The following is a 24,651-nucleotide window of genomic DNA, read 5'->3' on the forward strand; positions in this document are numbered from 1 at the left end:
GATGAAAGGGAGAAGCAGCCCCACAAAGCTGTCATAGGACCTCCACACATGCAGCAGCGCATGTGTGCTTGCTCCCTGCCCCATCATGTGCACACCTATAAACAATAAAAATGGATAAATAAGGTCTGGAGAGATGGCTCAACCATTAAAGGTGAGGCTTACAACCCAAAACATAAACAGACAAATTCAATTCTTTTCCTTTTTTGTGTGTGTGGGGAAGGGGATTGAACCCATGGCTTTCTACCATTTTGTATTTGGGAATTTTTTGTTTTTATTATTGTTAGTTTATGAGCTTGTGTGCATGTATGTGCACTGTGTGTATGCAATGCCCTAGAGGTCAGAAGGGGGCACTGGATACCCTGGGGAGGGAGTTAGACCATTGTGAGCCACCATGTGGGTGCTGGGAACTGGACCTGGGTCCTCTGCTCTTCCAGTGGTCTCTCCAGGCTCTGTATGGTTTTTGAGAAGGTCTCACTTTATAGCCCTGGCTCGATCTGTAGATCTGCGTGAATGAGACTGGCTTCCACCTCTAGGGCAATCCTTCTGCCTCTGCCTCTGTCCTAGGATTACAGGCATGTGCTACCAAACTTGGCTCTCTCTCTCTTTTTTTTCTCCCTCAGTTTGAGACAAGGTCTCTAAAGTAGCCCAAAGTAGTCTTAACTTTAGGTTTCTTTTGCCCTGGTAGGTAGGCTATGTCTGCCTCATTGTGCCTGGCTTTCTTGTTCAGTCTGCAAATCATAGTGCCAAGCTCACTCAGATGCTAAAATGCCCTCTGCCTTGCTCTGTCTTTTTCCCAGCCTCCCCCAAACTCCGTCCTCCTCCCCAGCCCTGTGCCACCCTCTCTTAGCTTCAGCCCCACCCCCTACTTCATGCATGGTCGGGGGGACCTTCCTGGAGCCTCTCCTGTCCTCTGATGCCCTCCACATCCTGGACAGAGGCTATTTCAGCCCCGGCTCCCTGGGGACTGGGAGGGCACTGCAGAGAGGTGAGGAGGGGGTGACTGGAGCCCCCGCCTTCTGGAAACGGATGGGCAGAAATAGCGCTGCTCAGGAAATAGCTTCTCTGCCAGGGAGGAAACGGCGGGGGGGGGGGCGGGGGGAGGTGTTGAGGGTAACTCTTGGCCAACGGGACCCTCCTCCCCTTTGGCCTCTACTTAAAGCCTCTCAAACCAATGACTCCCCTTTACACAGTGGGTCCCACCTTTGTAGAGTGTGGCCTTACCATCATAGCCATCCTACCCCCACAGACCCCTAACCAGCCTGCCCCTTGCTCCCCTCCATGGCTCTCTCTCCATCAGTTACTTACCTGGGTCTGAGCACATCTCTCAACCCCACAAGTCGCAATCAGACCCTCCTCTCTGTCCCAGCCCCTTCCCTCCAATCCCACTGTTTTCTCTTGCTAACCTTGTACTTGGGCGAGCTGGTCCATCCTTGGCTGCGTCTCTAACTGTTCTCCCCCAGCTCCTTCCCCGAACCCTCTCATCTCTTGCTTCCTCCCTCATCACATTCCTCTCTGTGTCTGTCACTCAGCCTAGCATGAAGCTCAGAACATAGCCCGGGACAGCCTGGGGTCTAAGGCAATCCTCCTGCCTCAGCCTCCCAAGTGGGAGGATGACCGATATGAGACCACACACCCAGCTTCTCTGTGTCACCTGCTGTCCTTGTGGCCTCTGCTCCATAGGGAGGATCCTCTCCAAAGCTCCTGGCCCCAGCCCTTCATCTTCCCTCTCAACCTCTACTTCCCCAATTCCTTCCCTCGTCTTGGTCCTTTCTGGGGACTTATTACTGACTTTTTTTTTTTTTTTTTGAGACAGAGACTCATGTATCTCAGAAATGGCTTAAACTTGCTATGTAGCCTAGGTAGACCTTGAACTCTTTTTAAAATTAGTTTATTATTTTATGTGTATGTGCTTTGCATGTATTTCTGTGCACCACACGTGTGCCTGAGGAGGCCAGAAGAGGGGACCAGATCTTCGGCCCCAAGACCTTGAACTCTTTATCCTCCTGCTGGGATTGCAGGCAGCCCCATTCCTTTTTCTTCTCTCTCTGTCTCTCTGTTCTCTCTGTCTCCCCCCACCCCACCCCACCCCTCTTGTGCGCACATGCATAGATGGAGGACAGAGAACACTTTCCAGGAAATGTGGGTCCTGGGATGGAACTCGGGTCATCAAACTTGGCAGCAGGCACCTTTGCCACAGTGCCATCTCACTTTGTTGTTTTCTTTTTGTTTTGTGACAAGGTCTCTCTCTGTAGCCCAGGCTGCTCTCTGTTGAGTGCAACAGCTGGTGTGAAGGGCGTGTCACCAGGGTTGACAATCACACTCACTCTCTCATTTTGGGTGGAACTAGTGGCCACGTCCCGAGCTCTGACACCCTCTCCACATGCTTCACCTTTCAGTTTTGGTGTCCTGCGCTCTTTCTCCTCATCTCTCCACTCTCTGATTTTGCGTGTCCTGGGTCACCTGCCCCACTTCCTGACACTCCCTTTTCTCCCCCACCCAAACCCCTCCACAGTGCTGGAGATCCTGGGTCTGATCCAGAAGCGCGAGCTGGCACGGGCGGACGAGCACATCCTGGAGCTGGAGGCGGAGGCGCCGGCGGAGGCCGAGGCGGGCGCGGGGCGGCGCGCGCGGGATGTGGCGCTGCTGTACGAGGCGCTGCAGCGCGAGCTCTGGGCGCTGGTGCGCGAGTCGCTGGCGGCCCCGGGGCCCGGCGCGGGCGCGGTGGCTCAGCTGGGCCGCGTGCTGCAGCAGGAGGAGGCGGCGGACGCGCGGCGCGGCCCCGGGTCAGCCCGCAAGCTGCGCGCGCGCTGGGCCGAGGCGGTGGCGAGCGCGGCGCGGGAGCGGCTGGAGGAGGCGGCGGCGCCGGGCTCGCGCGGGGCGCTGGCGGGGCAGCTGGAGGCGCTGCGCGCGCGCCTGCTGGAAGACGTGGCCGCCGTGCGCGGTCGTCTGGCGCCCGCCTACCCCGCGGGGCTGCGCGCCGGCGCCGTGTACCTGCGCGGCTACCACGAGGCCCTGGCCGAGTGGCTCGGGGCGGCCGCACGCCGCAGGCTCCCGCTCGCTGATCGCTACGCCCTGCTCCACTGGCACCATCAGGTGTACCCCAGGTGAGCCTGGGACGCCCCGGGCCGTACACACCTTACCCCAGACACCTTTTTGAGTTATTGGATTTAGGGGAAGGGCTCATGTAGCCCAGGCTAACTTGAACTTTTTTCCTTTAAAAAAATTTTTTTTTACTTATAGGCATGCGTATCTGTGCATATATGTATGTGCACAGGCATACGGGTGCCTGAAAGAGACCAGAAAGAAGCACTGTTTCTCCCTAGAGTTGGAGTAACAGGCTGGTGTAAATTGCCCAGTGTGAATGCTGGAAACCAAACTCAGATCCTCCTCAAAAAAATGCAGCAAGCGCTCTTAACCGCTGAGCCATCGCTCCAGCTCCTCCTCCTCTTCTTTCTTTCCCACCAATTAACAATAATCAAGCCTCAGATAAATTTCGTCATCTGCAGTATTGACACTTTGCAAAGCTCTCCTTCCGATCCTCCTCTGCGTCCCTTATTCTTTCATTCCTTTTCGTTGTGATAAAAAAATACACTCTGACCAAAAGCAGTTTATGGGAGGAAAGGACTCATTTAGTGAGGTCACAGTCCTCACTGTCTCTCACCAAGGGACATCAGGGCAGGAACTTAAGCAGAACTTGACGGCAGTCTGGCTAGCTGTTCCACACACAGAGAGTGACCTAGGACCAAGGAACTCACAGCCACGGAAACGCAGTAGAAACCATGGGCGCGTGCTGCTGGCTGGCTGGCTGGCAGGTATCTCAGCTAGCTTCTTTATACGGCTCAGGATCCCCTGCCCAGGGGATGGGGTCACCCACAGTGGGCTGCACCCTTCTATGGCATTTCCCCATGGACTCATCTGAGGGGTTCCTTAGTTGAGGATTCTCTCTTAGATTGGTTTTTGTTGAGTTGGCAATTAAAGCCAAGTAGGATGTCTGTAGTGCTGGGATTAGAGGTGCACACTACCGCATCATCATATTAGACCCTAGCAAATGTGGGACCGTCTATGACGTTGACCCTTAGATCACTCGTGTCCGTCCCTGCACCGGCTTTGTTGATTGTTCCAGTCCCAGAACCTCTGTAAACTCAACACTGATGGCCGTGGGGTCCTCATACTGGCCCTTACTCATTCCTTCCACTTGAGCCCATCACCCCCAGGCCAGGGCCATTAGCACTGTCCATAGTAAGTCCCTATGCCTTAGTGGCTTGCCTCTTGGGGACTTCAAATCGTAACACTGCGGTCCTTCCAGGCCTAGAACACCATCTGAGTTCTCAGCACTGTTTAATCCACAGCGGTCCTAGTAGCTCAGTGCTGTGGACCTTCTGGAGAGGGATGAGCTGTCCACCCTTCCAGTCCCAGGACGTTAGCAACGTGGATCTCTGTCGCACTGACCTTCAGTCTGAGAGAATTCCAGAAGGCAGCAGGTGTGATAGCCCATACCTGTATTCCTATACTAGGAAGGTAGAGGTAGGTGGATTCTGTGAGTTCCAGAACAGCCTGGTCTACATAGGACAGCCAGGGCTATATAGAAAGACCCTGTCTCAAAATAAATAAAATAAAATTGGGAGGGAGCAGTGAGGCGTCTCAGGGGTAAAAATAGTTGTTGTGCAAGCCTGGCAATGTGAGGTGGAACCCTAGAGCCCGTGTTAGGGAGGAAGGAGAGAACAGACTCCGCAAAGATGTCTTCTGGCCTCCGCATGCATATGGCACGCCTGCCCCTTTTGATCATGCTACATGTAATGGTCTAAAAAATAGCAGCTCTCTTGCCAGGCAGTGGTGGTGCACACCTTTAATCCCAGTACTCGTGAGGCAGAAGCAGGTGGATCTCTGTGAGTCTGAGGCCAGCCTGGCCTACAGAACAAGTTCCAGGATAGCCAGGGCTACACAAGAAAACCTGGTCTCAAAACAAAATAAAATAAACAGACAAAACTAGTAGCTCTCTGTCTCTGTCTCTGTCTCTGTCTGTCTCTCTGTTCTGGGAATTAAACCCCTGGTCTTGCATGCTTTCACGTACTAGACAAGCAGTCTGCACTGAGCTACAGCCTCAGCCCCCTTATCTTTTCACGTTGAGACGGGGTCTTAGTCTGAACCCCAGACTGGATTTGAACTCACTCTGTACATCAGGCAAGCCATGAACTTCCAATTTTCCCCTTTCAACCTCCCAAGTATCTAGTGAGACAAGCCTGCTGGGTAGATTTTTGTTTTGTTTTGTTTTGTTTTGTTTTGTTTTGTTTTGTCTTGAGACAGGGTTTCTCTGTAGCTTTGAAACCTGTCCTGGAACTGGCCTTGAACTCACAGAGATTTGCCTGCTTCTGCCTCCCACGTACTGGGATTAAAGGCGTGCGCCCACTGCCCAGCTGGGCAGATATTTTACGAAGATTTAAATTCTTCATCTATGTGTGTTTGCACGTGTGCTTGCGCATGTGTATCTTTGTGCCGGTGCCAACAGCAGCCACAGGTGGAAGGGGGTGGATCCGGTGAGCCACCATGTGGGTGCTGGGAACTGAACCCAGGTCCTCTGCAAGAGCAGCCAGTGCTCTTCGCAGTTTAACTATCTCTCCAACCCCCAGATTTTTTTTTTTGGTTTTTTTTTTTTTTTTTGGTTTTTCGAGACAGGGTTTCCCTGTAGTTTCTAGAGCCTGTCCTGGAACTAGCTCTTGTAGACCAGGCTGGCCTCGAACTCAGAGATCCGCCTGCCTCTGCCTCCCGAGTGCTGGGATTAAAGGCGTGCGCCACCACCGCCCGGTTTATTTTTTGTTTTTGTTTGTTTGTTTCTAAGACAGGGTCTCTCTGTGTAGCCTTGACTGTCCTGGAACTATATATATATATATATATATATATATATATATATATATATATATATACCAGGTTGGCCTCGAACTCACAGAGATACATTCGCCTGTCTCTGCTGGGAATAAAAGCATGTGCCACCACTGCCTGGCTCATATATCTTTTAAGGCTTGGTAGGTTTATAACTCTTCCAGCCTAGTGAGTTAGTGCTAAGGAGCCTAAACTTTTGTTCCACTCCCTTTTGGTCACTGGACTTTGTCACTGTTGACCCTAACTGTCCCCACACTGCTGATCGCTGAGTTCTGATACAGTTTTGGGAACCTCAGCGCCACGGGCCCTTCCTTCCAATTCTGGAATCTTACAGCTGTGGAGCCTCTGAATCCCCAAATGGACTATACTTGTGGGGGGATTGAAGGGTGTGATATGGGGATAACTCCATTGTTCTTCCCTGGGAAGAAAGAAGTTAGCCATCTACAAACCACACATCAGAGAACGAAGGGATGTACCAAATGAGGACGCGGGTGCCCAGTCACATGCATCTGTGCTCTCAAGCAGCTGGAAGGCTGAAGCAGGAAGATCAGGAGCTCAAAGTGAGCCTGGGCTATACAGTGAGCTCCAGGCTAGCCTGAGCTGCCTAGTCCCTAAAAAAATATTTAAAAGGTCAGAATGCTGTCATCAAAAGAAAAGGAAGGCAGAGCCCTTTGAATTCATGTTGGGGAGGTCTCAGACTACCCATGACAGGTAGCGGCAGGATATGGGTCTGGAAAGCTTCTGGAAGAGATAAGACATGGGCTAAGTCTGAATCAGAGGAAGATGGTATTTCTGACCAAGCAGATCCCACGAGAAAAATCTGGTGAGGGTGGGTGATGGAAGGTGCAGGGTGGGTGATGGTGAGGATGTCAGCCTCACCTGAAAGGGGCACGTGCGCAGCTAAGTTGGAAAGCACCCCCAACCAGGTGAGGTGAAGCTCCCAAAGTTAGAGGCCCAAGGGAGCCTCTGCCCGTGAAGCTCAAGTCCGCTCGTCAAGCCTGAACTTGACAGCTAAGTCTTGCCCGGACACCATCCATCAGGAGAGCTGACTCAGAGTACTGGAGCCAAGGGAAACATAATTCTAAACACTTCCTTTGAAAGATGAGAAAGGCAGCCCGAGAGAGGAAGGGAGTGGCCTAGGGTCGCCGACACCGAGACTGTGGGGACACGTGGAAGGGCCCCAGAGCTCAGCCCCATCTCTCACAGACCTTCTGTCTCTTATTTCCCCACCCCAGGGAGATCCTGGGCTTGGTAGACATGGTCGCCTTGGAGAACGGGGAGCTGGGGCCCCTCCTTTCTGCTGGCACCCTGCGTGGTTTGGAAGATGAATGTGTCACAGATGTGAAGGTACCTAGGACTTGGCCACTTCGGGTGGGGACGAACTCTGGAGGTCACAAGGGGCTTGGCAGATTCCCCTCCCCAACTCAGCTTCCATTTTCCTTTCCTTGTGGTAACCTGAGTTCCGTCCAAAGGCCATTGACACGCAAATCCACAGAAGACCTTCTTTTTTCTTCCTTTACCTCTTTTCTTCCCTTCTTCCCTTCCTCCTCCTCCTCCTCCTCCTCCTCTTCCTCTTCCTCTTCCTCTTCTTCTTCTCTTCCTTCTCCTCCTCCTCCTCCTTCTCCTCCTCCTCCTCTCTCTGTCTCTCTGTCTCTGTCTCTCTCTTCTTAGAATTTTTTTTGACACAGTCTCACTCTAGGATTCATGATCCTCTTGCCTCGGTCTCCCCAGCGCCGAGATCACTGCCTGCAGCACCATTCTTGATCACGTCTACATTTTATGTCACCTCCTAAGCACTCCCCCAACACACAAAGGATTGAGAGGTTCAGACCCCGGTCCCAGAGTCTCACTGCAAGACCCCAATACTCACAGCACCCAGGCATGTAGGCATCTTGACAATATGCTCGCACAGCTGAGAAGAGAAGCAGGGGATGGCCAAGACAGGTGGCGACACCTTTTCATCATGGCTTTGGGAGGCAGAGGCAGGCAGATGAGTCCAGCCTGGTCTACATGCGGAGTTCCAGGCCAGCCAAGGCTGAATAGTGGGATTCTGTCTCAGAAACAAGTGGTTAATGATAGATCTTACCTCAATGTACATGGAACCACACATGTAAAGCTACACTCACTTACTCAATTGAAGACACTAGTGAATCAGATAGGCAAACCTCAAAAATTCCTTTTGTGCCCCTGGGATGGAACAGGGGCCTTTTGAAAGTGCTCTAGCACTGAGCCACACCCCAGCCCCTCACTGGGGGATTCTAGGCAGGAGCTCGACCACCATGTGTCTCCTCCTGTGTACGGTGCCACGAGGGGTCCAGAGCCTTGCTCTTGTGAGGTCACAGTTCTGTCACTGAGTTACTTTCCTAGCCCAAATGTGAGTGCTGTAAACGAATTGTTCAGCAGAACCCAGTAGGAGAGCCTTCCACCCTCAAACAGTAACATGGACACCTTCTAAACCCTCGGCTGTGAGAAAAAGCTTAAAAATACAAAGTGTAGTCAGCTGTGGTGGAGCACTCCTCCAGTTCCTGCACTCAGGAAGCAGAGGCACATAGATCTCTGAGTTCAAGGCCAGCCTGGTCTACAGAGGGAGTTCCAGGACAGCCAGGGCTACACAGAGAAACCCTATCTGGAAAAAAAAACGAAAAAAATAATAGATGTTTATATATGTGATGTATGTATGTATGTATGTATACACACAAACACACACACAATTATGGTTTTGGGGCTGGAGAGATGGTTCAGCACCTAAGTGAAACTCAAGTTCAGTTTCTAGCACCCATATCAGGCAGCCCATAGCCACCTGTAATTCCAGCTCCAGGGGGAATCTGACACCTTCTTCTGGCTTCTCTGGGCACCTACATTCTCTCTCTCTCTCTCTCTCTCTCTCTCTCTCTCTCTCACACACACACACACACACACACACACACACACACACACACACACACCACATAATAAATAAAATAAAGCAAACATAAATTTCTTAAATACAAATCAACACCAATCTCTCCTCTTTCCCCTCTTTCTCTCTCTCTCTCTCTCTCTCTCTCTCTCTCTCTCTCTCTCTCTCTCTCTCTCTCTCACACACACACACACACCACATAATAAATAAAATAAAGCAAACATAAATTTCTTAAATACAAATCAACACCAATCTCTCCTCTTTCCCCTCTTTCTCTCTCTCTCTCTCTCTCTCTCTCTCTCTGTCAAGGTTTCTCTGTGTAGCCCTCACTGTCCTGCAACTCTAGACCAGGCTGGTCTCGAACTCACAGAGATCTGCCTGCCTCTTCCTTCCAAGTGCTGAGATTAAAGGTGTGTGCCACCACCGACTGCCTTATCTATATCTTTAAAAAAAATCCACATGGTTTTAATATTAAGTCCTAGACCACAGGCAGGAAAGGAGGAGGCAGGGGTGGGCTGGGGAGGTTCCAAGTATCTCCTTGACCGTGGGATTTGTGAGGTGAGCCCAGAACTTCTTGGTGAAGGTGCTTAGATGGTGATGAGAGGATAGTCAGGCCCCAGCTGCCCTGACTTCTGCTGGTCCACCACCCTGCCGCAGACTCAGACCCGAGCAGCTCTCCTTCAAGTGCTGCAGGAAGACGAGGAACAGTGGGGCAGCTTGGACTACAGGCCCAGCAACCTGGCCCAAGACGTCTGCGAGGTAACGGGAGGAAGGGGATAGCCTGGGGCGTGGGAGGGGAGGGAGGAAGGGGGACCAACCCCCCCCCCCCACTGTGTCTCTGTGCCTCCTCCTGGTCCACACAGCTTCTGGAAGAGCACACAGAGAGAGCACCCCGCATCAGTCAGGAGTTTGTGGAGAGGATGGCGCACTGCTGCCTGGGAGGGCTGGCAGAGTTCCTGCAGAGGTAAGGGACACAGGGAGAGGGTGGGTCTGAGGGGGCTGGCCGCTGGGATCTGGTTCACATGGAGACAGTTGGGGTGAAAGGCAGAGGAGGACTGGGGAAGTGTGCCCCAGAGAACTTAAGTTCAACCCCAGTACCCATGTGAGATGGATGGCGTATGACCATAATGCCAGCTCCAGGGGGATGCAATGTCTATGGTCTCCCCAGGCACCAGCACGCACAGAGACACGTGCATATGAATAATTTGAAATAAAATTTATCTTTAAAAAGAAAAGAAAGACAACAATAATCCTGGAAGTGTGGCTCACCAGTAGAAGACCTGCCTAGAATCCCCCAGTGAGGGGCTGAGTGTGGCTCAGTGGTAGAGCCCCTGCCTAGAATTCCCCAGTGAGGGATTGGGGTGTGGCTCAGTCCTGGAAGGATTACCTAACACCTAAGAGTTTTGGGTTCAACCTCCAGCACTTGGGTTGGGTTATTGCAAATAAGAAAAGGAGCATCAGAGATGCCAGGAGATGCTTTAATTGGCAGGCTGAGTGTCTGCCACGGGATTCTGACCCAGCAGCATGTGCCATGCATTGTACCCATTGTCCCCTCTCCTGTCAGCTTTCAGCAGCGAGTGGAGCGGTTCCACGAGAACCCAGGGATCCGAGAACTGCCCTCTGAAACCTACATCAGTAGGACTATCTCGCTGGTCAACTGTGGGCCCCCCCTGAGGTGAGAACACCATGGGGACAGTGTGTGGGAGGCTTGGGTGACAGCTGAACTGAGCAAGTACGTCTCTGGGTGGGTGTCACTGAGCTTAGGGGCTGGGAGCACAGACGAGCAACTTCAGAGGCATCGGATCTGAGGGATGTCCGGACTGCAGCATCCATCTATATAAGGGGAATATTGATGTGTTCGAATTGGAGAAACAGAGGGCTGGAGAGACGGCACAGAGGTTAAGAACACTCGTTGTTCTTCGATTGCCAGCACCCATTTTATCAGGCTCACAACTGTGTGTAGTTCCAGCTCCAACGGATCTGATGCCCTCTCTGGCCTCCAAGGGCTACAGACACAAAGGTGGTACAGTGATATACCTGCAGTCAAACACCCATAACACATTTTTAAAAATAATATTAAACAACGGATGATGACACCTAACTGTAGATGGAGTTTTTCCATCCCAGGAGCTGCATTCAAATTACCCCACAGAGGCTTGTATTAATTACAAATGCTTGGCCAATAGCTCAGGCTTATTACTAACTAGCACTTACATTTTAAGTTAACTGGTATTCCTTATTTATGCTCTGCCACTTTTATTAACATGACACATTCATCTCCTGACCCTCGGCGTCTGGCTGGCAACCCCAGACTTCACCATTCTCTTTTCCAGCATTTTCAATTTGACTTTCCTGTCTAACTTTACCCTGTTCAGCTATTGGCCAGTCAGTTTGTTTATTAAACCAATCACAGCAACATATATTCACACAGTGTAAAGGAACATTCCACAGCCCATGATTTTTCCTGTGGCCCCCTCATGTGCATACAAAGGAAACTTTCTTTTTATTAACTTACTTTAAATTGCATTTACTTTTTGAGACAGGGTTTCTCTATAGCTCTGACTGTTCTGGAATTTACAGTGTAGACATAGACCAGGCAGGCTTTGAACTCACAGAGGTCCACTCTCCTCCATCTCCAGAGTGTTGGGATTAAAGGGGTATGCCACAATGCCAGGCCACATATAAGTTTTAAAATTTCACTTATTGATTGGGCTTTTAGCACAGGGTCTCACGTATCCCTGAAAACAAACTTAAATTTCTGATCCTCCTGTGCCTGCCTCCTGCGTGCTGGGAGTTCAGGCTAAACGGCTTTGTTGATTTATTGCTGCTGGTGGGATGAAACCCAGCACCTCCAGCCTGCTTTCTACACTACCATCAAGCTGCACCCCTTAGGTGGCTTTTATAAAATTGGGGATTCAATGAGGAGTGGTGTAAATAGATTGCAGCCAAACCTGACGTCCTGAGTTTCATCCCTGGGGCCCACATGGTGGAAGGCGAGAACTGACCAGTGTCCTCTGACCTCCACACGTGCACTATGGCAGGCACGCCCTCATAAATGAAATAATAAATAATGGTGATAATGATCCTCCTTACCACCATGTTCTGGCCATTTGGGAGAAACCAATACCATTAGTATTATCTGCATATACTCTGACAGGTATTTGAACAGTTACCAACGCACTCAAAAAGATAGCTGCACACCTTTAATCCCAGCACTCGGGAGACAGAGGCAGGCGGATTCCTGAGTTCTAGGCCAGCCTGGTCTACAAAGCAAGTGCTAGGCCAGCCAGGGTTACACAGAGACACTCAGGTCTAGAGATGGTAGGGACCTGGGAGAGTGGAGCTGAAGAATGAGGTGGGAATAGCCGACTTTATTCAGAGCATCAGACAGTCTGTACTCTGAGTGGTAAGAGGAGTCATGTGTAAAGTGTCCAAATCGCAAGGACAAGCCACGCATGGCAGACAAGCCGCATGCAACAAAAGCGAATTTTTCTGTAGAGACATATAAACAAATATCAGTAGCCATGGCGACGACTGATCTGAAACAGACTCTCTCCTAACCCCTAAGCCTGGGAAGAGCACGGAAGCAGGAGCGATTCCATGGTTTCTGAAGAAACTCGGGTCACAAACTCTTGTCTTGGCTTCTTAGGGTTTTCTCACAAGCTCGCAGGATTCTCTCCACAGGGCTCTATTCTTGACCTGTGTTCTGACAGTGTCTGGATTTAAAGTCCTTTTCTGTTGTTCCATTGAGGGCGATTTAATTCAAGACCTAACAGGCTAGGCAGAGTTTTATCCTTGAACTGGATGGACTTTTAGTCTTTTGTTTGTTTGTTTCTGAGATAGGGTTTCTCGGTGTAGCCCTGGCTGTCCTGGAACTCACTCTGTAGACCAGGCTGGACTTGAACGCAGAGATCCACCTGCCTCTGCTTCTGAGTGCTGGGATTAAAGGCGTGCGCCACCACTGCCCTGCTCTCTTTCTGTCTTTTTAAAAAGATTTATTTTATTCTCCGTGTGTGTGCATGCGCATGTGTGCTTGTTTGTACATGAATACAATCCTCTCAGAGATCAGAAGAGGGTGTGAGGTCCTATGGAGTTATGGATGGTTGTGAGCTGGCTTGTGGGTGCTGGGATCTGAACCTGGGTCCTTTTAACCACTGAGCCACCTCTCCAGCCCCATTCAAGCGAGTCTTTTTTTTTTTTTTTTTTTTTTTTTTTTTTTTTTTTTTTTTTTTTTTGGTTTTTCGAGACAGGGTTTCCCTGTAGTTTCTAGAGCCTGTCCTGGAACTAGCTCTTGTAGACCAGGCTGGCCTCGAACTCAGAGATCCGCCTGCCTCTGCCTCCCGAGTGCTAGGATTAAAGGCGTGCGCCACCACCGCCCGGCTCAAGCGAGTCTTAAAGTCACTCTGCAGCCCAGGCTGGCTTTCAACTTTATGTCCCCGCTGCCTCAGCTTCCTCCATCACTGGGATCATAGACCTGCTACCCCAAACCCTTCTGGTTCTGGCAGGAGCACCCAGATGCTGGAAGGTTGGACTCTGAGCCCTGTTAATCCCCACAGGTCTCTGGCTGAGCGACTGGCCAGGGTGGGGCCCCCTGAAAGTGAGCCGGCCCGGGAAGCTTCAGCCATCGCTTTGGACCGTGTGACCCGACTCTGCCATCGTGTCCTTGCTGAACTCTTATTCCAGGAACTACAGGTGAGTGCGAGGGGGTGGAGCAGTTCCAGGATGGATTGGCATTGCCCCCCACACCCCACAGTTCCTTTTAACCCGTGATTCAGTGTTCGGGGAACAGGGAGGGCTGGGGGTGATGCCATGTTGGAACTGTTTACAGGGGAAAGGAGGGCATAGGAAGGAAGAGGTGGGAGGATGTGGCTGAATGGAACGGGCAGAGCTGCCAGCAAGAGAGGGCTTATGTAGTACTTTCCCTACTGAGGTCCCCCGAAGTCATGCCTCTTTATGGCCCAGAGCCTCTTTAAATGTCGTGAAGGGGTGAGGTAATAAGTGGGTTAGGTCCTGTGTTGTGGACCACGGGGAGGCAAAGAGCCATTCAGTAGCAGTGTACATACTCTTTCTATGCTCAGAATTCATCCTAGACTCCCAGATCCTCGATAGAAAAAGCCAGAAGCCTCGCTATGCCCCAGGCCCCCTAGTCAGCTATTCTAAGACCTCATATCCTCCCACCTCCGAGTCTCCTTTCCACTCACATGGTAACACCTGCTCCTTAATGTTTTCCTGCCTCTGGCCCTGGGCCTTGTGGTTCTCTCTGCTCAGATGCTCCTCCTCCTGTAGCTCCGTGGCTTGCCCTCCTCCCTTCTTTCAAATCTTTTTATTTATTTGTTTACTTGTTTATTTTGATTTTTCAAGACACAGTTTCTCTGTGTAGTTCTGACTGTTCTAGAACTTACTCTGTAGACCAGGCTGGCCTCGAACTCACAGAGATCCACCTACCTCTGCTTCCCTAGTGCTGAGATTAGTTTGCACCACCGCTGCCCAGCTTCTTTCATTCTTAGGGAGCTGTTCCCTGATTATTCCTCTTAAAATACAGTCCCTAGGACTGGAGAGATGGCTCAGTGGTTAAGTGCACTGGCTGCTCTTCAGAAGGACCCAGGTTCAATTTCCAGCACCCACATGGTGGCTTTCCAATCCCAGGCAATCTGACACCCTCACACAGCCAAATGTGCACATAAAATAAAAATCAATAATTTAAATATTTTAAAAACATAGTACCTTTGGCCCGCCAGCTGTGGTGGCAGATGGCCTTAATCCCAGCATTCTGGAGGCAGTCTGAGGCCAGGCAGGTCTGCACAGTGAGTTCTGGGGCAGCTGGAGTTACAGAGTGAGAACCAGTCTCGATAAAAATAAAATAAAATACAGCAGGACGATGACTGGACCCAGACTGCTGGGTGTACCAGCTCATACCTGCAACTCCAGCTCAGGACCCAGACTGCTGGGTGTACCAGCTCATACCTGCAACTCCAGCTCAGGAGCGCTGAGGAAGGAGGATCCCTTGAGCCTAGGAGTTCAGAGTCAACATATCCAGGGGAGCGCTACCCACATCTGTTGCAGGAGGAGGAAGAGTAGGGGTCCTGGAGAATTCTAGCACTGATTCCCTGTTGCTTCCTCTCCCAAAGCACTTACTGCAGCCAGATGTGCCAGAGCTTTGCTTTCCTGTCCCTTTAAGGAGCTGGGGACCAAACCCAGCACCTCCCACACTAGGCAGGGGCTCTATCACTGATTAAAGGTGGTGGGGGGAGTGTTGGGACAGGGTCTCTGTAGCTCTGGCTAGCTAGTACTCACTATGTGGTCCAGGTTGGCCTCAAATTCCCAAGACCTCCTGGTTCACCCTTCCCAATACCAGGCTTCCAGTCATGAGTCTCCATGCCCAGAGAAGCCTGTGGTTTTGAGATGCACAGTTAGAGGCATAGGAAGGTCTGAGAAAGCTGGTAGATGAGCAAGGAAGGGAAGGAGTTTGGGAGGAACAACTGTCATGGGGCCATAGAGGAGGGACAGCTGAAAGGGAGATTCACAGAGTCAGAGCTGCCATGAATATTCAGTCTGTACCCTGGTAGTATTGTGCTCAATACTGGTAACTGTGTGTGTGTGTGCCTATATATATGTACATGTGTGTGTGTGTGTGTGTATATGTGTGTGTGAATTTGTATGCGTATATATAAGTGATGTGTGAGTGTATGTATCTGCATGCATGTTTATGTATGCATGTATATATGTGTGTTTAAGTATGTGTGACTGTGTGAGTGTATGTATGTGCATGTGTGAGTGTATGTATCTGCATGCATGTATATGTATGTGTGTATATATGTGTGTTTAAGTATGTGTGACTGTGTGAGTGTATGTATGTGCATGTGTGTACATCTGTGTGTATGTATCTACATGTGTGTATATGTATGTGTGTGTGTATGTGGGGGGGTGCATACACAAATGCTGGTGTATGCCAAGCAGGGGGGAACCTGACCCTCTCCCTTCCCTACTTACAACCTCCCACGAGACCCTTGTTGCTGCCAAGGGAAAGCTGACCCTCTTCACATCCCAAGAGACCTTGTTCGCTCTAGCCCTGCCCAATGGACCAGACACAACCATTAAGGGTCTCTCTATCACACACCGAGAATAGCCACCAGGGGATCACACGGCTCGCAGCATACACTCACTAGAGGCGAGCGAGGCCTAATTCTCTCTGGTCGCTTTCTTCAAAGTCTCAGTCAGCACAATTTCACAGTCTGGAGACTTGAGAAGCTGAGATAGGAGCATCCCAAGATGGAGACTAGCCTGAGCTGCACAATAAGACCTTGTTCCAAAATTAAACATAGAAAGTGAAATAGTAGTATCTGCCTGTGACCTCGGGAGATGGAGGCAGGAGGATCAGAAATTCAGGGTTATCCTCGGCTACATAAAGTTGGAGTCTAGCCTGAGGTACACGAGACTGTCTGAAAATGATTAGACTATTATTCAGTGACAGAGCAATTGAACTGATGATAATGATGATAAAGCCTGACGTGGTGGCGCACACCTGTAATCCCAGCACTTGAAAGGCGGAGGCAGGTGGATCTCTGAATTGAGGCCATCCTGATCTACAGAGGGAATTCCAGAGAGCTGGAGCTACACAGAGAAACCCTGTCTCAAAAAACCAGCACATGCCAGGCAGTAATGATTCACGCCTTTAATCCCAGCACTCGGGAGGCAGATCTCTGTGAGTTCAAGGCCAGCCTGGTCTACAAGAGCTAGTTCCAGGACAAGCTCCAAAGCAACACAGAGAAACCCTGTCTCAAAAACCAAAAAAAAAAAAAAAAAGCCAAAAAACCCCCAAAAACCCAGCACAACGGTGATGATGATAACGATAAGAAACACAGCTCTGACAGTCCTGTTTTTTGAAGGAGGGTCCCCAATTTTTGTTGTTTTGAAACAGTTTTCCTGTATCTGGAACTCCCTGTGTAGACCAGGCTGGTGGCCTAGAATTCAGAGATCCTTCCAGAGTGCTGGGATTAAAGGCGTGTGCCTCCACATCCAGCTATGGGTTCCTGGTTTTCATTTTGCACTGATCCCTGAAAATGGTGCAAATGGTGTCTCTAGCCACGTTGATCTCCATCTGGTGTCTCACAAGCTTCCCTGAAAATAATTCAAATGGAGTCTCTAGCCAAGTCGAACTCCATCCGGGTTCTCACAAGCTCGTGGCTATCCGAATCCCGCACCTTTCAGGGCACTTCGTCCCCCTCTTCACTAGCCTGTCTCACGTCCTCTGAGCATGAATTTTCCTCTCCAGGAAGCCATTTTTGACACTGTGCTGGCTGGCTCTAAGTCCCAGCAAGGCAACAAGGCTCCTCACTAATATGTCCGCAATCACCACACAGCCTTTGTTCTTCCCTTGGGGAGAGTGGAAGTGAAGTGTTCCTAGCCCGGAGTGGCGTCACTCACCTGTAATCCCAGTATTTGGGAGGTGGAGGCCAGGAGATCAAGAGTTCAAGGCTAGCCATGCACTGTGGTCAAAAGGATAAGAAGTTTTGCCTAGGAGAGGTGTGGGAGGGTGGGGGAGGAGGCTGTAACCCGCCCTTCCACACTGTCCTACCCAGCCGCACTTCAACAAACTGATGCGCAGGAAGTGGCTGAGCAGCTCTGAGGCTCTGGATGGCATCGTGGGCACACTCGGCGCCCAGGCCCTGGCCCTGCGTAGAATGCAGGATGAGCCTTACCAGGTGTGTTGACCCGAATGCTCCCCTTCTGGGTGAGACCCTACCAAGTGGGGTGTCGGTTTTCTGGTGGCACCTCGAATATCTGGGGGCCGCAAATGGGAGACGTGCCCCCTGGAAACTAAGGAGCAGGGACCGGTGGGGTCCTCTGCAAGGGAAACTGTGGGGGAGCCTGGGGTGGGGCATGCTTTAGGGAGAATGGTGTGTGTCATATCTGATTAAGGCTCTGATAGGATAAGGGGACCCGGAGACGGCCTGACTATAGAGGAGCTGGGCACTCCGTGAGAATGGGTGGGTTCCCAGCGGATGTCATGAGTGTTCTGTCTGGGTACGCAGAGCGTGGAACCGGGGTTCCTCATGAACCTGCTGGGTTGGAGCATAAAGACAGCGTCCCGGTCTCTCGCTGTCCCCAGGTGCTGGTGGCCGAACTGCACCGCCGGGCGCTCGTGGAGTACGTGCGGCCACTGCTGCGCGGGCGCCTGCGGTGTCGCTCTGCGAGGACCCGCAGTCGAGTGGCCGGGAGGCTCCGTGAGGATGCAGCGCAGCTGCAGCGGCTGTTTCGGAGGCTGGTGAGTGCCAGGCTGCGTTGGGGAAACCGAGGCGCGGAGTGGGGGTGGGGCTGCTTGGCTCCCAAAGCAGGATGAGGGGAGGCTCTGGGAAAGGGACCCTCAACAGAAACCGGGTTCATGATGGTGCACACCTGCCACCCAGCATTAGGGAGGCTGAGGCAGGAGGACTGCAAATTTATGGCCAGAAAAACACCCCAAAAGGGGGGGACTGGAGAGATGGTTTAGGGTTAAGGGCCCTGGTTACTTTATTCCCAGCACCCACACCGCAGCTCTCAATCGCCTGTAGCTCATCCAACACTATATTCTGGCTTCTGGGGCTCCAGGCATCCACACGGTGCAGAAAGAACACCTCTCCATAGAAAATAATTTTTGTTTTGTTTTATTTTTGAGATGGTCTCTCTATGCACTCCTGGATGCCCTGGAATTTGCTATGTAAACCAAATTTGCCTCAAACTCACAGAGCTCTTCCTGCCTCTGCCTCCTGAGTGCTGGCATTAAAGGTGTGCAGCTACTATGCCTGGCTAAGATATGTTCTTAAAGAAAAGATACTGGGTATGAACCCTGTCATAACAACACTGTGAAGGATGAGCCAGGAGGGTCATGATTTAGAGGTCACCCAGGTCAGCCAAGGCTATTCAGTGAGACCTTGTCTCAAAAAATAAAACAAAACACCTCTGAATTCAAGTGTCACCAAAGCCAAGAATTTGAAGTCGCAAATCTTAGGTGTCTGCAGTTGTAGTGGGGGGACTGGGAGAGGGGCCCAGGAACTCCACAGCCACTGCCTGTGTCCTTGGGAGTTTGTGTTTAGTTTCATTTATTGAAACATTTTCAAGATAATTTTTGTGGGCTTGCAGGCAGTCCTAGGAAAGAGGACAGAGGAGTGCTCGCTGGGGACATTGTGCAGTGTTCTCTATATGGTAACATTTTTGCACTCTTCCCTTTGGGTGACAGTGTCTAAGCTGCAACCCAGAGCCTTGCATACGCTGGCCCTCAACCCCCACTTGGAATAGTTCTAGTTTGTGCTCCCTTCCCCCATAAGGAGTTGATACAGGGCCGCAGTTTAACACACATCTGTACCTACTTGATCCTGTCTCTCGAGATGGCCTCTGGTTATACAGCCCCAATCCACCCACACCACACACACTACCCACACTACCCACACCACCCACACCACACATACCACACACACCACCCACACCACACACACCACACACACCACCCACACCACCCACCACACACACCACCCCACCACACACACCACACACACCACACACACCACCCACACCACACACACCACACACACCACACACACCACACACACCACCCACACCACACACACCACACATACCACACACACCATACACACCACACACACCACCCACCCCACACACACCACACACCCTCCACCTAGTGCTGGTGTTTCCTTGTTGTTATTGTTGGTTGGTTGTTTTTGGAGATAAGGTCTCCTGCAACTGAGACTGGCCTCAAACTCCTTATGGCTGAAGATGACTTTGAACTCCAGACCCTCCTGCCTCTGCATCCCACATGCTGGAATTATAGGCATTTGCCACCAAACCTGGATGGAATAGGTTAGGTCTTTTTGTTTTGAGGCAGATTTCTCTATGTAACCCTGACTGTCTGGGAGTGTAGATCAAGCTGGACTTGAACTCACAAAGATATTCATGCCTCTGCCTCTCAAGTGCTGGGATTAAAGGACTGTGCCACTCTGGCTGGCAGGGTTTTTATTTTATTTTGTTTGTTTATTTGTTCATTTGTTTGTTTGGTTTGGTTTTTCAAGACAAGGTTTCTTTGTGTAGCACTGGCTGTCCTGAAACTTGCTCTGTAAACCAGGTTGGACTCGAACTCACAGAGATCCGCCTGCCGCTGCCTCCTAAGTGCTGGATTTAAAGGCATGCGCCACCACTGCCCGGCCAACTGGCAGGTTTTAAATCATGTTACCCAACCCCAGATTCATATAAGCAAAGGTTCTAGCTAACCGCTGGCCAGAGTCTGCCTTCCGAGCCCTTTTACACGTGGGGAAGAGCCTAGGCAGGGCTCAGCACGAACAGGGTACTAGGTGTTTGCATTGGGTGACCCTGGAGCCCTTGTCCCCGCAGGAATCCCAGGCTTCCTGGCTCGACCAGGTGGTGCCGCATTTGGCAGAGATCCTGCAGTTGGAGGACACTCCGAGCATCCAGGTGGAGGTCGGGGTGCTGGTGCGCGACTACCCAGACATCAGGTGAGATGCCGCCAGGCCCGGGTCTCCTTGGCATCCGTCCCAGCGTTTCCTGGCCCGCGCCAAGGCAGGGTGGCGGCGAGCGTGTCTGACGGCCGTTTCCTGCTGGAACCAGGGCATTCTTAATACGATTTCCCTCCTTCGGCCGCCACCAGTGCTCGCAAACAAACAAGCGGCCACAGGAAGCCCAGGGCAAGGGGGGCGCAGGCCGCCCGGCGGCAGGAAGGGCTGGCTATGCAGGGAACCGCCGGGGACACGGGGGACACACACGGGCATGCGGGTGCACACTCAGGGGACAGCAACGGGCACGTCCGAATCTAGGTGGGCCAACTTCCTTTTGATGGGACCTTCCTTGAGTCTCATTCTCCTTGTCTGCTGCCCAGGAATGGTAAAACCCTATTTGTGGACTGGTTGCAGGAATTACCCCGTCATCGTCATCGTTATCTAGGACAGTCCAGCCGGGTGTGGTGGCTCACGCTTTTAGTCCCAGCGCTCTGAAGGCAGAGATTAGGGGGATCTCTTGTTTTCGAGACCAGCCTGGTCTGCAGAGTGAGAATGGAACTCCAGCCTTCAGGCTTGGCAGCAGGTGCCTTGAGACACCTTGCCAGACCTAATTAGGGCTTGTTTTGAGGCAGCCTGGGGTTGGTTTTTCCAATGTGTGGCAATCCTCCTGCCTCACGGCTGGGTTCACAGGTGCTATCTATCCTACCAGTTTAGGAGGTTTGTTTTGGCTCAGTGAGGTGGAGTTGAGACGACAGCTCAGATTTAGGATGGGGGCTTACAGAAGAGAGTTTTGAACTCAAAGATGACTTGAGCATGAATTGTAGCCCTGCTACGGAGTTTTCGGAGGTGCCCCACTTGGGGAATATGTTAGTGAAGTGAGCATTCTGGGAGATGAAAGTTCTGGAATGATCTACATGAAGAGACAGTGACTTGAGGTTTGGCTGTCCGTGGTGGGGAAGTTTCCAAACCTACAGAAAGAGGGTGGGGATGTAACAGAGTGAACCTCCTAGACTGAGTGAGATGAAGGAACTAGGGTAACTGCGGTGTCCACAAAGTGAGTCCACCTGAGCCAGTCAGAACATCGCAGCACAGCTGTGTAAACCGAGCTACTCAGGAGACTGGGAGGAGAGCATCAGAAGGTGAAGGCAAACCTGGACAATTTGATGAAATGCTATCTAAAAATAAAACTTAAAAAGTAGGCTAGAGATGCGGTTCAGAGGTAGAGCCCCTACCTAGAATCCCCCAGTGAGAGACTGGGGTGTGACTCAGTGATAGAGCCCCTGCTTAAACCCCTCCAGGTGTGAGATTCTTGCTTCAGTTTCCATTCCTGTAAAAAGTCTTTTAAAGAGGAGACTTCTGAGGTAAATTAGAGTGAAGAATGAAAGCTAAATTAATGGGATTACAGACGTTGGGCAAAAAGACTTTACTACTGAGCTTGGAGGTGAGAGTTCTGGAAGATTCTACATGGAAAATTTGGAAGTGGCTGCAGGAGATTGGAACAAGAGATGGCACAAGGAAATGAGGGTGCACCGATGGGCTGGGTACCTGTCAGGATCCCAGGACACTCCAGTAAGTATCTCTGTGTTCCTCTCGCCAGGCGGAAGCATGTGGCAGCCCTCCTGGACATCAGAGGACTTCGGAACACAGCTGCCCGCCAGGAGATTCTGGCGGTGGCCCGGGACCTGGAACTATCTGAAGGTGGTACCCTATCACCATCTCGGGACCGCGCCTTCTTTGCTGACATTCCGGTGCCCCGCTCATCCTTCTGCCTCGGCCTCCCTCTCTTCTTGGGGCGCCTCCCTCTCTCCCGGATGGCCAGGCCCAGTCTGGCTTGTCTGCCCCTGCGGCCTCGTCCTCCATCGTCAGTTAGAGCCAGAGCCCAACGCTGAGGCTTCTGGTGCCCACGTTGCTGCGGAGATACCCTCCTCCCTTCCACGTGACTCCTTGCCTGAGACGCAGACCTCCGAGATGGCAGGTGCCTTAGATCTCCCACCCAGCCCGGAGTGTCCCCTCTAGAAGGAAAACAGAGGCCAGGATGAGTGAAGAGTTCCCCAAGGCTGCCGAGGTCATTCCCAGCACCCTCCTCCCCCATAGCCCAGCATGGCGGAGAGCCTTCTAGAAGGCTCTACACAAATATCCCCGCCCCACCTCCTTTCCCCTCACCTCAAGGTCTGGCCCCAATCCAACGTACTAAGGAACGGTAGATACTTAGAATAAAGAGGTTTCTATTTAACACTAGGAAGGGCTGAGTCCCAAGTGCAGGGGAGGGAAGACAGGGCCCAGGGCCAAGCACTCTTTGCGCACACCCAAGGCCACCAGGGCTGGGGTCCAACTCCTAGGGAGGACAGTGAACATGGACAGAAGCCGTAGAAGGCCAGACACTGCCCAGTTGCCGGTTGATACTGAGTCCTTGCTCCGTGTGGCTCTGAGGCAGCCGCTTGACCGCTCTGAACCAGACACCGCTAGTTTATTTATCACAGTGTCTGCCGTCGTTCTGGTTTTGCGGTTGCCACCTTGGCACGGCCCTCCCTGTCCATGCTTAGTGGGGGAACCTGGTCCAGAGAGGAAGGAGCTGGGGGGTTGGGCCGGCGGCATCCAGGGCGCCCTCCTGGGTTGATGCAGGAAAAGTCTCAGGGTGGGAAGTTTCCAGCCTCTCAGGCTGGAGCCCAGCCGGATCCCGTTCCCCACAGAATCCTTGAGGTCATCTCCCTGCTGACCTCTGCCCCTCCGGCCTCAGCTGGACAGCTTGTGATGGATGCTTCCTGGCTTGGGTTTTATTTTATTTTTTTTTCCCTGAGAAGTCAGAAAGAGGAGGCAGCCAGGGGTCAGCACAGGGGCCGGGGTTGGAACCTCACGCACGTCTGGACATTGGCAACAACATGGGGGCTCTAGACTTTGAGAGCCTCCCGGCTGTGTGCTTCAGAAGGGAAGCTGTTAGTCTCTGGGCTGTACTTCCTGTCTCTCCTGGGAAATTGCTTAACTTCTTTCTGCCCAGGCCTCCGTAAGAGGCCCAGAGGATGTCCCTCCTCCTTCCTTGACCTTCTGAAAGTGACACCTCAATGTCATTGACGTTCAGGAGAGGGGAACTGACTGGGGCAGTCTTGCGTTGGTGACCGCTTGCACAATTACACATCTATTTGATCTGTGTGTGGTATTTCGTCATTTTCTGACTTGCTAGCCCATCGTTCAAACGCAGCCTTCCTTGTCTTCATGCTCGCTGACAGCAGGACGGTGATCCTAGCAGACTGGGTTCTGAGGAAAAAAAAAACAACAAAACAAAAATAAAAACAAAACAACAACAACAACAAGCCCAGACTGGGCTGCATCTCAAGATCACATCCCACAGCATGGGGTGGGTTTAGTGTGATGGCTTAGTGGGTCTAGGTGCCTGCCACCAAGCTTAACAGACTGAGTTTGAGCCCCTGGACACACATGGTAGAGAAAACATACACACACACACACACGCACATGCATGCACACATGCACAAATATAACAAACAGAATGTAGACTCCTACTGCTCTTTTAGGTTAAGGTCTTACTATGTAACCCTGGCTGGCCTTAAACTCACAGAGATCCACCTGCCTGTGCCTCCCAAGTGGTTTAAAAGTGTATGCCACCGCCGGGCGGCGGTGGCGCACGCCTTTAATCCCAGCACTCGGGAGGCAGAGGCAGGTGGATCTCTGTAAGTTCGAGACCAGCCTGGTCTACAAGAGCTAGTTCCAGGACAGGCTCCAAAGCTACAGAGAAACCCTGTCTCGAAAAAAAAAAAACAAAACAAAACAAAAAAGTGTATGCCACCATGCCTGGCTACTTTGAGACAAGATCCCGCCTATAGTCTAAACTAGCCTAACTCTCAGTTCTCCTGTCTCAGGCTTCCGAGTGCTGGGATTATGGACATGAACTGCCCTGGGGTTTTGTTGTTGTTGTTGTTTTGTTTTTATTTTTGTTTTGTTGTTGCTGTTCATATAGGGTTTCTCTGTGTATATCTGGCTGTCCTGGAACTCACTCTGTAGACCAGGCTGGCCTCGAACTCACAGAGATCCACCTGCCTCTGCCTCCCTGAGTGCTGGGACTAAAGGCGTGTGCCATACCGCCCAGTGGTTTATTATTATGTTCTTGTTGTTGTTGTTGTTTTGAGACAGCTCTCTATGTACCCGTGGCTGGCCTGAAACTCAGCAGCCACCGTCTGGTAAGCCCAGCTTTGTATGACACCTGGGACACAGCACTCAGTTTAAACCACCTAAATGTCCAGTGGCTGACACTGGGGTGCATAGATGGGCCGTGCAGAGCCATTTGTCAATAAGAGGCATGACAACCCAGCAGTGGGCACAGTGACATGTGCTTAATACTCAGTTTGGGATGTTGCTGCA

At 51.5% G+C, this 24,651-nt stretch overlaps 1 protein-coding gene across 1 annotated transcript in view; it reads left to right on the plus strand.

Moving 5' to 3' along the window:
* Positions 1-23,427, plus strand: part of Exoc3l2 (exocyst complex component 3 like 2) — a 31,378-nt gene extending 7,951 nt beyond the window's left edge. Inside the window, exons 3-12 of the mRNA XM_038340540.1 lie at positions 2,513-3,104; positions 7,113-7,224; positions 9,434-9,535; positions 9,640-9,740; positions 10,341-10,451; positions 13,333-13,468; positions 17,356-17,478; positions 17,886-18,041; positions 20,159-20,280; positions 21,878-23,427. Of these exons, the coding sequence (XP_038196468.1) occupies positions 2,513-3,104; positions 7,113-7,224; positions 9,434-9,535; positions 9,640-9,740; positions 10,341-10,451; positions 13,333-13,468; positions 17,356-17,478; positions 17,886-18,041; positions 20,159-20,280; positions 21,878-22,169 (1,847 nt within the window). The 3' untranslated portion in view covers positions 22,170-23,427. The remainder of the gene's footprint in view (positions 1-2,512; positions 3,105-7,112; positions 7,225-9,433; positions 9,536-9,639; positions 9,741-10,340; positions 10,452-13,332; positions 13,469-17,355; positions 17,479-17,885; positions 18,042-20,158; positions 20,281-21,877) is intronic.
* The last annotated feature ends 1,224 nt before the right edge of the window (positions 23,428-24,651 follow it).

This window comes from Arvicola amphibius, chromosome 8 (assembly GCF_903992535.2).
Source record: "Arvicola amphibius chromosome 8, mArvAmp1.2, whole genome shotgun sequence".
In the NCBI taxonomy this organism is placed as follows: Eukaryota; Metazoa; Chordata; class Mammalia; order Rodentia; family Cricetidae; genus Arvicola; species Arvicola amphibius.